We start from the raw sequence: 15133 nt of genomic DNA, 5'->3' as shown, positions 1-15133 counted from the left end.
TAAATAAGTTTTCCTGTGCTTTTGAGATGCTTATTGACACTGACCGCAAAACACACAAAAGTAACTCCTTTAATGTGTGTCAGGTCGTGACAGATAATTCTTCCATCACCTTACAGGCTAAATAAAAAAAAAGCCAAAAAGGAGGAAAAAGAAGATTTCCTATGGAGAATTGAAATACAGAGGTTTGTGCATAGTCACAAAATAAATCTCTTGCTGTTGTACTGATCTCAGTTCTAACGATATTTCATCCAATGGCTCAAACAAAAACTATTTCCTCCCATATTCTGTTTATGCCCAGTGTTCAGGATTTGTCTCCATGCAGTTATTGTTATCAGGTGTAGAACTAGATTTTTATAGTAATTTGTCAACAGCATAGTTGGGAAGTAAACTCCAGCACAACTGTTCTTATATAATAGATAAGAATACAAACATTTGCTACATTACTTTTCATTAAAAATAATGCAAAAGATACATTTCTGTTAGAAAGGGTGAACTTACACTTTGCTTTATACAAAGGAGCAACAAAAGAAGCATTCCTCTTTGCAGAAACTGAACTAGGTAATAATAAAGCCCATTCAGATATCTGTCTTTATGTTAGTCCTAATTAAACTTCTATATCTGGCCTGTGCTACAGGGGGCTGCAGCATGAAGCTCAATTAGAAGACACTACAAAAGTCCAAGGCATCACGCAGCTCTCCCCAGGATATTACCACTCTCACACAGAAACCAAGCTGAATAATTATATAGGGACATGCAAGTTCGGTGGCTGCACGGTGAAGCTAGAAGGGAAAAAAACCCAAAGAAAACAACAAAAAAAAGGCATTTTGTGTCAACCTGGAACATATCTGCTTTTTTCTCCACTAAAAATACATAAAAAAGAAGTGGGTGGTTGGATTTCTTTTGGTCACTCCCAAGTAGCAAGGGACAGGGCAAGAGCAAATGGCCTCAAGTTGTGCCAGGGGAGGTTTAGATTGGATATTAGGAAAAATTCTTCATTGAAAGGGTTGTCAGGCATTGGAACAGGCTGCTAAGGGAAGTGGTGGAGTCACCATCCCTGACGATGTTTAAAAGGTGTTTAGATGAGGTTCTCAGGGACACGGTTTAGTGCTAGAGTTAGGTTAGGTTATGGCTGGACTTGATGATCCTGATGGTCTCTTCCAATTGAAATGATTCTATTCTATATGCTGCTGCTCTTCAAATAAAAGGTTACGTTTCTTAATTAAAAGTCTATTCCAAAAAGAAGTATAGCTTCATTTCCAGGAAAAATGACATACTTTTTAAGACCTCCAACCTCTAAACACTTTTGAGGCAAAATAAACATTCATCAAAGCTTTAAAATGGTTTCTTTTACTTTGAAAAAAAAGCTTTGGTGAACAAACCGAAGTTTCTTCTGAGTGTACTGAAGTATTACTTTCAGAGGAAAATGATAAGAAACACGTATAAAGGAACGTTTCAAAGGCAACTAATTTCATATATGCGATGAAGTTGAGTTTATTGTAGGTCAAGAAATTATTTTTTAAACTGAGTTTTGGATCCTTCAAATTGGTGCTCAGCGTGAGACAACTAAAAGAAATTTTCCTTTAACATATTGTAAGATGGATACACAAACTATTCTGGTTTGGACACACTGTCCTGCCACTCAGTTTTAATGGCCATGAGATGGACCTCAGTGCATAAAAAGGAAGGTCTCAATAATTTCGCAATGGTGCAAAATGAAGGTACATTTGTGGAAAACAGAGTTTCACCAAAAAGTACAAAAGAATCCTGTATTCTGTAGCAGCCTGCAGTATTCCTGAAAACAGAGACATTTAGGACACAAGAGAATGGAGATGTGCACACAGGTGCTCTCCAAATACAATTAGAAAAGTGAAAAATCAAGACATTCCAAGACTTCTGTTTGAAAGAAGGCTCTTCAAATTAAAATTAGATCACAATCACAAGCAATGGTACATAAACAAAACTTTTATTAGTTTTAAATTATTAGAAATGTTGTTTTGGATTCTAAAGCAGGGAGAGGAGTGCTGCTCCTAGGAAAAATGCTCATTCACTTCCCACACAAACCACTATATGCTTTTGAAGCCTTTCAGGGCACTACATAAAACAAAACACTTGCCGAACATTCTATCTAGGAAGTTTATGGCATTAAATTAGTTGAAAGCTGTTCCGAAATGTCAGATTATGAAGGGGTGAAGGAATTGAGAGCAGCCCTGTGGAGAAGGACATGAGGGTACTGCTGGATGAAAGACTGGACGTGACCCAGCAATGTGTGCTTCCAGCCCAGAAGGTAAATCATATCTTGGGCTGCATCAAAAGCAGCATGGCCAGCAGGTCGAGGGAGGTGATTCTGCCCCTCTGCTCCACTCTGGTGAGACCCACCTGGAGTCCTGTGTCCAGCTCTGGAGGCCTCAGCACAGGAGAGACATGGACCTGTTGAAGAGGGGCCAGAGGAGCCACAGAAATGATCAGAGGGCTGGAACAGCTCTGCTGTGAGGACAGGCTGAGAGAGTTGGGGTTGTTCAGCCTGGAGAAGAGAAGATTCCGGGGAGACCTTATTGTGGCCTTTCAGTGCTTAAAAGGGGCCTATAAGAAAGATGGGGACAGACTTTTTAGCAGGGCCTGTTGTGACAGGACAAGGGGTAATAGTTTTAAACTTAAAGAGGGAAGATTCAGGCTAGACATGAGGAAGAGGTTTTTTACAGTGAGGGTGGTAAAACACTGGCCCAGGTTGCCCAGAGAGGTGGTAGATGCCCCATCCCTGGAAACATCCCAGGCCAGGCTGGACAGGACTCTGAGCAACCTGATCTGGTTGAAGATGTCCCTGCTCATTGCAGGGGGTTGGACTAGATGACCTTTGAAGGTCCCTTTCAATCCAAACTAATCTATGATTCTGTGATTATAAGTAGAACAAAAATATTTTGAGCAGAGCTTTGATAATATACTTCTCTCAAAACAAAGAAACAATCAAGTGATCCAACTGAAAAAAAAATAGGTTTCTTCGCCCAACTTCCTTTTGGAAAGGAGCTGAGAAATCCATTTGTTCCAAAAGATCAGCCATAAACAGATATTAGGAAAAGTGTTTATATGTATAGATGAATTTGATTAGCCAGGCACTGAGGATTGTGAATGAATGGAATCTGTGTTCTGAACCTTAGCTAGAATTTAGTCCTACAGAAAAGCTGTCCATTAAAAACAAACAAACAAACAAGGTCAGATGAATTGAAGCACATACATCAATTGCTATCATACTGTTTGAACCGCTTTGGTATTAATGATGAACATACCCCTCTTTTTTCCAATATTTGACGGAAAGGTTCTTCATACAGCATTAGAAGGCCCTGTTTTCAACATTCAGCACAGAAAAATAGATTAAGTTTCTTTTGAAATATTTTCCCCATATTTTTAGTTTTCCCACTTTGGCACAACACCTGTCTGTACTTTTTCATTGAAGTGCATAATTCTAACTAAATCTTACCAAACAAGGAATAGGAACTAGATCTCTACTGACAAGCAAAGTTATAATAGGAAGTTCTGACCAAGTCACCATAAATATGCAACAATAATAATGAATACACATTTTATTTATACTTCAGCAGTGTTTTCTGTAAATAACTGTTTCAGTTTCTTCGATAAAGTACAGAATAAATTGCTTTAGTCTTCACAGGTAATAAGAGGAATATCCCTCTATCTACAAACCGCCTCCCGGAACTTAACATGAATAAGAGGTCTTCAACATTATGCATTACCATTTAATGAGGACTACAAGATCAGAGAATTAATCAAAACCTCTTTTAAATGAATCTAAGTAAAACAAAACAAAAGCAACTTTATATATTTAGTTCTCAAAGCAGCTTCTATTCCACATTTAAGTCTTATAAGTACCTGAAGATTTTAATCACTGTACATGTGAGCTGGAGCTTAGATGCCTTCCAGGCAAATAAAAAGTTGTAGCCAGAGATGAATAAAACACAGGAGCAGAAAGGGAAATAAAGCTTCACATTCTCATATCGCACAATTCAAGTTTATTCCATTCATTCTTGCAACACAAACTTAAAAATACAGTATCATTTAGCATTCTGATGTCTATGAACCATGATAATGATGGACCCAACTGTGTCAAAACAGTTAACAATGGTGTAAAGAGGAAGTCAAATATCAAAATGCAGAGAGCACTAATTTTCTTCTGTCACTGCGTAGAAAGATGATTGTTTATCCATTTACAAAATATAATTAAGACAAGTTCCTTTTGAAATTTTGCATGCAACACTGCAATTGCTTGACCTAGGACACTCCATTCTTACCAGCTTCTTCTACAAATAATTAAACATTATGTTCAAAGATAAAGTTCCGTTTAATTATTGTATTCCTTTTCCCATGTGCCCCACCCCTTTTAGGAAAAAGGAGCAGAGGGTACAAAATTCAAAATTAACTTAAGGTTGTAACTTATTCAGCATAAATTTAAAAGGAAAAGGTTTAAGAACAGAGTGGATTTCCAAGCATATGTGATTCCAGTCTGACAAAGAATTTAAATTCTGTTTATAGAATGTAAAATCATTTATAGTTTGGTATTTTCATCTAGTTAGGGCCTACTCAAAAATACAGCCAGCCACTTTTTTTTGTTTGTTTTTTCCAAAGTAGAGCTAGCAAGGGAATAAACAAACAAGCCCAGTTTCCAGACAAATACAAAAGCATAAGCTTTTATTATTACTTGCTTTTTTTGTTTTTTCTTTTCTTAAATCCTGGGCAAAATGATCAAACACCTCTCACATAGTGCAAAAAGCATGGAAGTATTTCTTCTTTATGAGCCAAACATTAAATGCCCTCTTTTAACTATCTTGAAAGGCAGCTTGGGTATGTATTACAGCCAATTAACACTTGTATCACTCAAGTTTGTTTGCATTTTTTTTTCCTCTCAAGTAAGAAAAAAATTAGGTGTCCACATAACTGTAGAAAAAGGGAGGCAAAATTGCCTCAGTGAAACAGCAGAAGAGTTAGTACAAAGATGATCTTTCTTTACTATGATAATGCTCACTAAAATGAGAATGGAAGGGAAAGGCAGGAAAGAATACAGAGGAAAAAAACCAAACCAAAACAAAAACCAAACCACTATGGCCAGACAACTTGACACTAATCAACACAAAAAACTTGAATAATCAAGCTTTTTTTTTTTCACATAAAAACAGACTGCAGTTTTCTAGACTAGTATTTTCTTAGCTAAGTATTTAATAGCATAATATGGAGGCAAATTTATGCCAAAGATGATTACTTTCATAGCTGAATAAAGAGTTAAACCTATAGTCTGTGTTCACACTATTACAATGACATGACAATCCAGCACTGATCAGAGATAAGATTAAAGAGTTCTCTTTAAATAGTCATTAAAAGCACTGTTCACCAAACATGCTTGTTCTTTTATCAGCAGCTCCAATTGATTTATCACTGATTTCCAACCCTTCTGCTCTTCCTTGCCATTCATCTCCAAAAAGAGTAATTGCACTCTACAGTTTATGGCCAGAGTTGATTGTTTTCTCCATTGCTTTTCTTACGGGATGTGTACATGTAAATCAGTTTCTGCTCTCCTTTTACAGTCTAAATGCAAGGCTTTTTATAGCTGAGACATTCAACCATAATAAGCAACATTATTCAAGTAAAACTAAGTCTCCATTAAATATGAGTGGTAGTCACCAGCCTACTTCTACATCTTTTCAATTTCAACAGTGATATCAAAATATCAGCTACTTTTCCTTAATAATTCAGTATGAGACATTATATACATTTTTTCTGTACTGTGTATGGTATCAAAGTTTGAAATTTGTATTCCAAAAAAGAGGAAGATGTATAGTTTGTGGTATGCATTTTTCTGTTATAAAACCTGTTATTCAGTTTTGGATGAATCAGCAGTCTAATGAAAATTTTCAGGGTGAAAGCCAGAAGCTCACACGTTCCTGAGGACCATAAGATGGGACAGGAAGCCCTAAAACTTTGTTAAACTCCTTCCTGTGAGTTATCAAGGCTGTCACAGTACTGTCATACTTAGTAAATCTTATCTAGAAGTTGATGGTTAATGTGGTATAGTTGCACTAGGAACTTTCAGAACAAGCCCCAGGCCTTAATAAAACATCAGGGGTTCATTCAGCAAGCAACAAAACACTGATTCAAAGATATGCATAATTAAAAGTGTTGTGTTTTTTTTCCTCCAGTAGTTAAAGCAAGTTAAGACTTCTACTTGTATGTCTTCCTGTTCCTAACACCTGAACTTAGAAAGCTTACATATATTTTAAAAGTTTACAAAAAAAGTTTAGCAACAATTTTCACCTCACAGGAATGTTTGAATAATTACTGTTCATTTTCCACACTTGACTTTATTATCCTTGTGTACCAAACAGCCTGTAGCTTTCACACATGTCTATAAATTTTATGCTGACATGGTGAGTAAAGAAATTCTGTCTTACAATACTTTTGGAAGCAACTACAGTGACATCTTGAACTCTCTCAAAAACCAGCTGCTTAAACGGTCTGTCCTGGACTAGAACAAACATGGGAAAGAGAAAAAAAATCAAGTTCAAGCATCCAAAAGTACCTTGACAGATATCCTGGAGTGTTAACACCACCATGCCTCAACTGATCTTTCCTGGTTTACTCGAGAGTCAGAAAAACATCAGTATCAGATCCAATTAGTCAATATAAAGAACAGCTCCAATAACTAGTATCAAAAGTCCTCAAAACTGCAACATAAGCTTTAGGCAGAAGAAGAATAAAGCTACCCAGTGAGATAAAGCGAGAAAAGCAACCCAGCCACCTACATTACTACACTTCAGATTATGGCAGACACTAATAGCGTGGGACTATTGTTTCCTTCACAATTAGTTTCAGGTACATAGCACAGTACTTCCATCTAAAATAATATTTCAACAAAAATCTTAGTACTAACCTAGGAGGTTTACAAGCCAAAAATTCAAGATCATGGTCTGTCTTCCTTCTTCCATTTTCACTAGAAATGGGAAGAGATTGTGCACTGAAAAGAAGTCCTAGAAGGACACTGTTCATAACAGTTTTCAACCCTCTCCTAACAGATTATCTTTGATACAAGCCTCTAACTAGTCTGATTCATAAAGAACTTCCCTCCCCCCAAAGTATTTAGCTGAAGAAGCTGGAAGATGCAAAGAGTGACAGACAGGCAGCAGTGTGAGGCCACAGGAGAGACATTTAAGATATCGGTCCATCCGTCACTGAAGAAGAGTTTTGATTGCCTGGTTGTCAGTGGCTTCAAAGGCAGTTAGTCCATCTGGGCCTTTCACAGTCTTATCAGCACCCTGTAAAGACATGAAGAAGGATTGTCAATTCATAAAGTCAGGCTGTTGTAGTATTAAATTTGTCATAAAAGTTACTCTGGATAATTATATTGATTACAAAAGGCTTTTTAATGCAGAGCGTTTTTTTCGTTTAGAAACCAAACAGACAAGATTTACGTGCAAAACGATATGGCACACAGCTACTCTAAATCTCAAAATTTACTTTAGAACTAGGAAAAAAAAGTCATGTCTTTGTCACACAGTAAGTTGCAAGATCAACAAATTATCAGCTCATCTTTGATAGGAACAGAAGGATTTGTTTTTTTTCCAGCAACTACTCACATGAATGAAAGAATTTATTATTACATACTTCCATGAAATCTATGGTGCAGCAAGCTTTTTCACATGCCATATTAAACAGGTAATTTCTGGAAGAGCTTACTAATGAATCATACTATTTTCTTTTTATATCATGAAAGACTTCATCCATCTAGGACTGTGCTTCTCTCCCATTTTGGAAAAATCCCTATTGCTACATAAAAAAAAGCTCAAATCATTCCAAGTCAAAAAGTCACCCAGTTTGTTTTGAATAAGTTATGTCTACACCTAAAAGGCAACAAAACGGAATAGGAGGGCAACAGGAGGATAGAGGATAACAGAAATACACCAACTAGACAAACTGCAGAATAGTAAGCACAAACACAGCCTCCACGCAAGAATTACAAAAGAGAAAAGAAGAGAAGCAAAGAGTGATTACCTAGTCATGTTTGTTTTGAGCACTGTGTAGTCATATAAATAAAAGTGAAAAAGCAGACTAAACTGTAAACAGGATAGCTAAATAAAGTGATAAAAGTTACTAGAGAACACAGGACTGACTACAGAGATCAAGAGATGTTTCCTGAAAATAAGACAGATTCCAGAACACCTTCTCTTGAGAAGATACACATATTTTAAAGTGAGACTTGTGTATCTGTTCAATCAAGTGACAGGAAAAACACTGTGGGTGTCAAGAGCATGTACTGCAGAGGTTTGTTTCTAGTTTTACACATAAACTCTTAGTTGAATAATCTCTTCTCAATCACATTACAAGGAAGGAAGTACACAGATTAATAGTAAAGGACACCCGATAGTTTTCTAATAACATAACAGACATAGAATTTCAAGTGCTTCTTTACTGATAAAAGATAATACACATAAAACACCACTAAACTTTCATATGTAATACTATATCAACCTCAGCCCATTTAACTTCCCACAGTAACTGTTTCTAACAATCCAATAAACTGGACCTGACATTACTATGATTTGCTGCCAATATTACTTTTCATAACACTGAATATTTCTAAATAGAGATTAGAGGTCTCGAAGATAGAAATATTCTGACATTCTAAAAGGATGACTTTACAGTGGTTTCTAAGGCACCAGTGCCCATTCTGCAGCCCACCAGCCAAGCTGATCCCATTGCAGCAGTTCATCTTCTTTGCAGCCCCTAGAGACCCCCAGTGCAAGACGTGAGCTGAACACACTGTTTTGTTTGTTGGACGTCAGGTGTGGGGCAGGGAGTTAGGCTTCTGCTATCAGGGAAAGAGCCGGGGAAAATAACATGGTCTGAAAACTCCAGTAAAGGATTCAGAGAGGGATACTTAAAATTGCTGTAATTCCCTCCAGGTAGCTGACTCTAATACCTTTCAGGTAGCAGAATATAGGCATACATTTTGTGCATATGCAATGAAATCACTCCAGTAACAGAAGCAATCATAATATTTACCTCTCTCCTGTCACCATGTACCATCCTTGGCCCAAACAGTATGCTACAGTACCACTGTTCTGTTGGGTATGAACCTGATCTGAACTGTTCTCTTCCTGAGAAGTGACTAGTTGGTCACTGCAAACACAGCTTACGCGGAAACCACAGAAATTCACTGCTTGTGAAACATTTATTTTTTCTCTTAAAAATCCTGAGATATTTGACAGGTATTATCTTAGCTGCCCTGGGAGAAGAAAGGCAACCAGGAAAGTAATGGTTTATTTTGCAGGTGTTGATTATTTCTACTGCTTAGATAGCACTCTCAGAGTGCAGGAGTGTCAAACTCATTTTCACCGTGTGCCACATCAGCCTCACAGTCACCTTCAAAGGGCCAAATGTAATTTTAGGATTTGGCCCACGGGCCTTGTGTTTGCCACTTGGCTACGTGCATTGTACTCCTTTATCACTGACACTGTCTCATAACACAAAAGACGTACTGTTTTTTCTCCTAGGGACACAAATGTATTCACTTTTCCATCTCTTGTTAAATTGCCTTCTGTCTGCATCAATCTTTCTGGTGTTCCCCATCAGCCTCACCTATTACTCTTCTTACACACGCTCACTGCTCTCCTGTAGCTACAGCCACAGTTCCTGCAGCATAACACACGTCACACGTGACCAGTGTGTGGGCAGGACCCTGGGGGCAAAGAGCTTGTCACTGCCACTGGGTTGAAACAAAGCACCAGGCTGGATAAAACAAAGGGAAGGGCTGGATTCAGCCCACGGGTCATGTGTTTGTGGATTAGAGCCCATGTGGAAATCAAAAGGCCTCCAAAGCTGCTCCTTGGTGTTAAGCTCGGAAAACGTGAAGGAACTTAGACTTGAAGAAAAATGGAACTATGTGGTAAACTGACCTGTCAGTATTCATCTTGAATCAGAGTTTAAAGAACTTTAACTTATAAAACTCTCCCTCAATGTATCAGCATTTAGGGTATAAAAGATATAACTGTTAACTGTAGTAACTTTAAAGTATAAAGAGAACTCCAGTTTAGACGCAGGACTGGTTTCCACCCCCATGCACGTTTGTATTTCAGATAAGTTACAGACATGGAAAGCCTGAGTTTCTAAAATGGCTTTACTGAAGGACAGGAGGGTCATGACTACATAAGGAGGACACAGTTTAATAAACTTAGTGTTAATAAGTTAGAAGAACAGCTCCTCAGCTAGACAGAATGATTCCTACCTACATTCAACAGAACGAGAAGGAAGTAACAAAGTTCAGGTCAAGAGGAATTGAACTTTTGGAAGCAGAACAACACTGCCTGGAAGCAAGTTCAATGGAAAGTTCATCAGAGTACAATGATTCCACAGTACTGTCTGTTTCCCCAAAGTAAAAAGCTATTAACATTTTATGTTTGTCATATGTTTGTTTCTTAAAATACACACACAAATATATATAAACTCTCTTTGGCAGGGTAATAACAAACAAGAATGTTTACCCTCTTAAGCCACTGGGCAAAGCACAAATGTTAAATGTGCTCTGAAGGCAGCACAACAGCTACTTGGGTACAGTTGCAGTTCAGAAAAAACCCCCACGAAGGCATGAGATAAAGACAGTGCAGAGCTGTCAACAAACCCTGTGAAACTGAAATTGGGGGCACTTAATAAAGCTGGTAGAAGACTGGTTTACACAACAAGCAACAAACTTCCAAAACAAGTTGCCAGATGAAGTTACAGAGGCAGATGTCAGCATGTTCAAAAAGAATATAGATGTATTCATGGGCAACAAATCTACAAACACTTATGAAAGGGGACAGATGTGTGTAACTCTAAATTTTCCAACACAAGAATTATGAATAAGAGCAATAAGTGAGCAGAAGTGGTCATACTCACAACTCTTCCCAAATGACATCTCTGCCACTGTCAGCAGAGAAAAAAAGGTGCTAAATTACCTAACTCACTAGGGTATTTCTTATAACACATTTTTAGTAGAAAGTAGAAATTAAACTGCATTAGGTATTTTACAAAACCAGAACAACTTTGAAAGATGAACAAATGGATGATCTTTCATGATAAACCTCATTCTCCATTAGAAGCATTTGAAATGGTTTAATTGTCTATTGTAACAAAGTATTGGTTTCTCCTAGACAAAAATATAGTTTTACATTACAAAAATCAAATATAAAATTCTTATAGAAAACCATGGAACAATTTGAATTTTATATATATATATCTTTCTGCTTTTCAAACAGGTATCCCTTAAATCTGCTATATCTGAAAATTCCCTAGAAGCAAACTGAAATACAGTGACTGATGTTCCTTCAGTTCAGTTCTTAGCACTCAGTACTTCATCTGTTATAGAAGGCTGGTACATAATATGAGCAAAATAAAAACCCGGTATTCTGGAAGACAATTGAGTTCTAATTTTGTCAAAAGCTACTAAAAATTCATTTCCTCGCTAATAGTAGAATATCTTCCAATATTATGATGTTATTTAACATCTTTAATAATACTGAAAAGGTAGAAGTGAAAAAATGAACACACGATATGACATTTCTGCCTTGCTTTGAAGTCATTACATGCTGCAAACCAATTTATTGTTTAAAATTAAAGGCTATTTTAATATGCCTCAAATTCCTGGAAAAATATTTTAAGATTAATAAATCTGTTAACGTAGTAGTAAGTACTGTCAATGTACTAGTAAGAGAACAAGTCCTGCCTTTGAACTTTAGACTAAAGCTAATTACTTGCATGTAATACAGTAACTCAGAGCAAAACAACATGTTCAGCTGAAACTCAAATGCTGATGGAGCAGTTCTAGGTAGCACTACAAACCTCCGTAGGTCTGTTCCTTGGGATGTCTACAGTATGACATTCCACACATTTTCATAAACTCGAAAGATATACTAAAATGTCCCAAAAGTATTTCTAGTATTTTCAGTATTATATACTATATAAGTAAGTTTGATAGTTTAAAAGGGAAGGATTATAAAAAAGGGCAGTTTTGTAGGAGTATAGAAAACTAATTCTTCAAAATATATATATTTCAAGGATACAGTATTCTGATCTCAAGCCTGACCAAAAAAGTGTTTATTAGAAAAATATGTCTCAACTCAGATCTAGAAGGTTTACGCTAATTCTAGTAGCCATAACACCTTAAGACTAAATTAATTCTAATTTAGTAAATTCACCTGTCCCTTGTCAATAGCAGTAAAAAACATCTTCACCCATTATGTATTTGAGGTACTTGGGATCTTTCAATTTTTGAGGATTAATATGATGCTGTATTATTACCTTCTGGTAATAGCAGGTTAATTAAGATTTTTGGAGACTGATCTAGCATACATGTAGCAGCTGTTTCTTAATCTAAACATTAAAATCTTGTGCCCACATGGAAAGTAAAGTCTTTCCAAAGGTACAGAAACGTTGCAAGTAAAAAACCTCACATTTAAATTTATTTCCCCACTTGAGTATGTTTTACAGTTTTAGAATAAATGGACGATTTTACAGGATCATAGAATATCTCAAGTTGGAAAGGACCCATAAGGATTGTCCAACTCACTGCTTCTTGCAGGACAACATTGGACTTGAATCACTATAGGTCTGGAAGGAGTGACACTATCTGAATATTGAACATGCCAACAAAAACTTTGGTTTTGATCTTTAATTTACCACTTTATCAATGTTTTCTTTTAGTCAGGCCTGAACCATCAGATATGACCACAGTTGTGCCAAGGTAAAAACTATGTAATGACTTCAATCTGTCAAAAAATCCTGATAGTAATTTATTATGGCTGATCACTACACTTAAAACAACAGCAGTGCTTGAAAACAATCATTTGTGAACTCAACTTTTGAAGTTTTCAAATCACACCTAAGTTTCTTATAGTGTAATGAATCAAACCAAGCATTGCTGATTCCAAAATTAAAACATTTGAACAAGGCATCAAGAAGATCTCACTGAAAAACTGACTTCAGAATAAAGTGCATGAAAAAGGCCCTTTTGAGAAACTACCTTTGGAAGAGTAGAATATATCCACCCTTAAGTCATGTTAGGTGTTTATCAGTAATCCTATTTATGCACTGCAATTACCGAGCAAAGTCATAGAACTATTTCATTTTGTTTTAAACAATGGAAGCAGTTTTACTTACGCAAAATAACTGACTGTTGGTTATAGCTATCTTTTCATACTGGAAGAAACGTCTGAACTTCAATACCAAGATAAGTTATGGTAATGCGAAGCAACAGTTCGAAGTGCTTTAATCATAAAACCATAATTCAACAATTTTTTTTTTGCTATGCTTCATGAATAGAAAAAAGAAATAAAAACAAAATAGTGGGGAGTTAAATCCATGGAACCATTTCAATACATCAAAATCTGGGGAAAAAAAAAAAGCTAAACCTGAACAAAGGATTTACCGAAGAGTAAAAGCAGCATAGAGCTATTTGCTTTCTGAAGCTGCAAAATTACTGCTTAAACCTCTAGAGTACTTATTTGCAACCACTAATGAATATTAAAACCACATTTCAAATACTTTCTGTAAAACCCACTATGAAATTCCATCAAATGATTCTTCAGAGTCCTTAATTCACCATTTTTGATGTATGTACTTTCCAAAGACAAACCAAACATTATGGGATTACCTGTCTTTCACAGAAGGTCACATGCTTTCAGGATTGTAAGAAGAAACTTAGAGCTAAATGACTTGGTTTAGGGAGCTCTTAATACCCTCCAGAGACAGCAATTTCAAATGCTAGAATAAGTGGTATAACACACAGGATTAAGGAAGAAGCTCTCCTGCAGTTTTTGTATCGCTGCAGTTTCAATATGTAGCCAAATGCTATAGGATCACCAGGCAGTTTAGTAAATGTTAACTATACCATCATTTGGAGCCATGGCTGAGCCAAGACAGAAGTTAATGCATTCTTAGGGGGTGGTAGGAAGGAGGGGCAGGAAATAATATCTATGAAATCTAAACTTATGCAGAAGTAGTCAGTTCCAGTTCCCTGAAACCGCACAAGAGATGTAGCAGCAGAGTATACTCTGTTTTGGCAGGCATAATATTCTAGACTTTCTTCATCCAGTGAAAGCCCTTCTCATTGAGCATGCAGCTACAGCTCCTTTTTCAAGCATCTATTTCACTTCACTTCACTTCTCACCTTCTTAAAGTCTCACCCCACCTACAATTGTAGCTGAATGTCACTTTCCACACAAAGGTCAAAACCATTATTATTAACTCAAATTAGTATTCAGATTTTGCCCAGCCTATTTCTTCAGAAGGATTTTTAGTGTTTTTATTTTCATTGCTAAAATGAAGGAGTAGAAAGCTTTCTTTTCTTAGCAAATGCATATAGTTAATTACAAATACTTCTCCCAGGAAATTTGCACCAGTTTGACTGAAAATGAGTTAATTTTCTTCATGCAGTTAGAAACCTTTCTTTTTCATAGCTAGCACGGTCATTATTTGGACTTAGTTTGAGAAGAGAGAACACCCCATGGACAGAGTTAATGTTTTTAATTGCTCTGGTCCGAAAGCCAAGGTCATTTTGTGACCTTTGCCCACAGGTGTGAGGCATCAAGAAAGGGGGACAGAGATGAGGCAGAGCTTGACTGACATCCAGACTGATCAATAAGAGTATTCCATCCCATTAGCATCATGCTTCATATTTAAGGAGAGTAGGGATCTTCCAGTCTCTCATGTTCTTTTCTCATCTCTTTGCTCTTGGAGAGCTGTTCGGGGGAGTTCTATTCGGGACTTTCATTAGTTCAGCTTTTTGCCATCCTGCCATTTTGCAGAGGCCTCTGGGCCTTTCTACCTTTTCCTTTTTTTTTTTTTTTCTTTTTTTTTTTTTTTTTCCTTTTGTCTCTCTGCAAAATCAGCTGTCAGGACCAGGTGCTGTTTCCTGGGACTGCCTGCTCAGCGTGGACAGAGCTCACAAGGAACTGCATTGAGTAGCTTTTATTTTATATTCTATTTCTAATATATATATATTTACTAGTAGCGTACTAGTATTTTGTTATTTTTTAAAACTCTGTTTATCTTAATCCAAGTTTTTCCCTTCCCTTTTGATTCTCTCCCCCATTTGGTGGGGGAC

At 36.7% G+C, this 15133-nt stretch overlaps 1 protein-coding gene across 1 annotated transcript in view; it reads right to left on the bottom strand.

The window, feature by feature from the left end:
* Nucleotides 1-3996: 3996 nt before the first annotated feature.
* The window catches only part of MTPN (myotrophin), a 41917-nt gene continuing 30780 nt past the window's right edge, over nucleotides 3997-15133 (bottom strand). Inside the window, exon 4 of the mRNA XM_065038832.1 lies at nucleotides 3997-7310. Within this exon, the coding sequence (XP_064894904.1) occupies nucleotides 7224-7310 (87 nt within the window). The 3' untranslated portion in view covers nucleotides 3997-7223. The remainder of the gene's footprint in view (nucleotides 7311-15133) is intronic.

Source organism: Columba livia, chromosome 1 (genome assembly GCF_036013475.1).
Source record: "Columba livia isolate bColLiv1 breed racing homer chromosome 1, bColLiv1.pat.W.v2, whole genome shotgun sequence".
In the NCBI taxonomy this organism is placed as follows: Eukaryota; Metazoa; Chordata; class Aves; order Columbiformes; family Columbidae; genus Columba; species Columba livia.
This window is presented reverse-complemented; position numbering and strand designations above follow the sequence as displayed.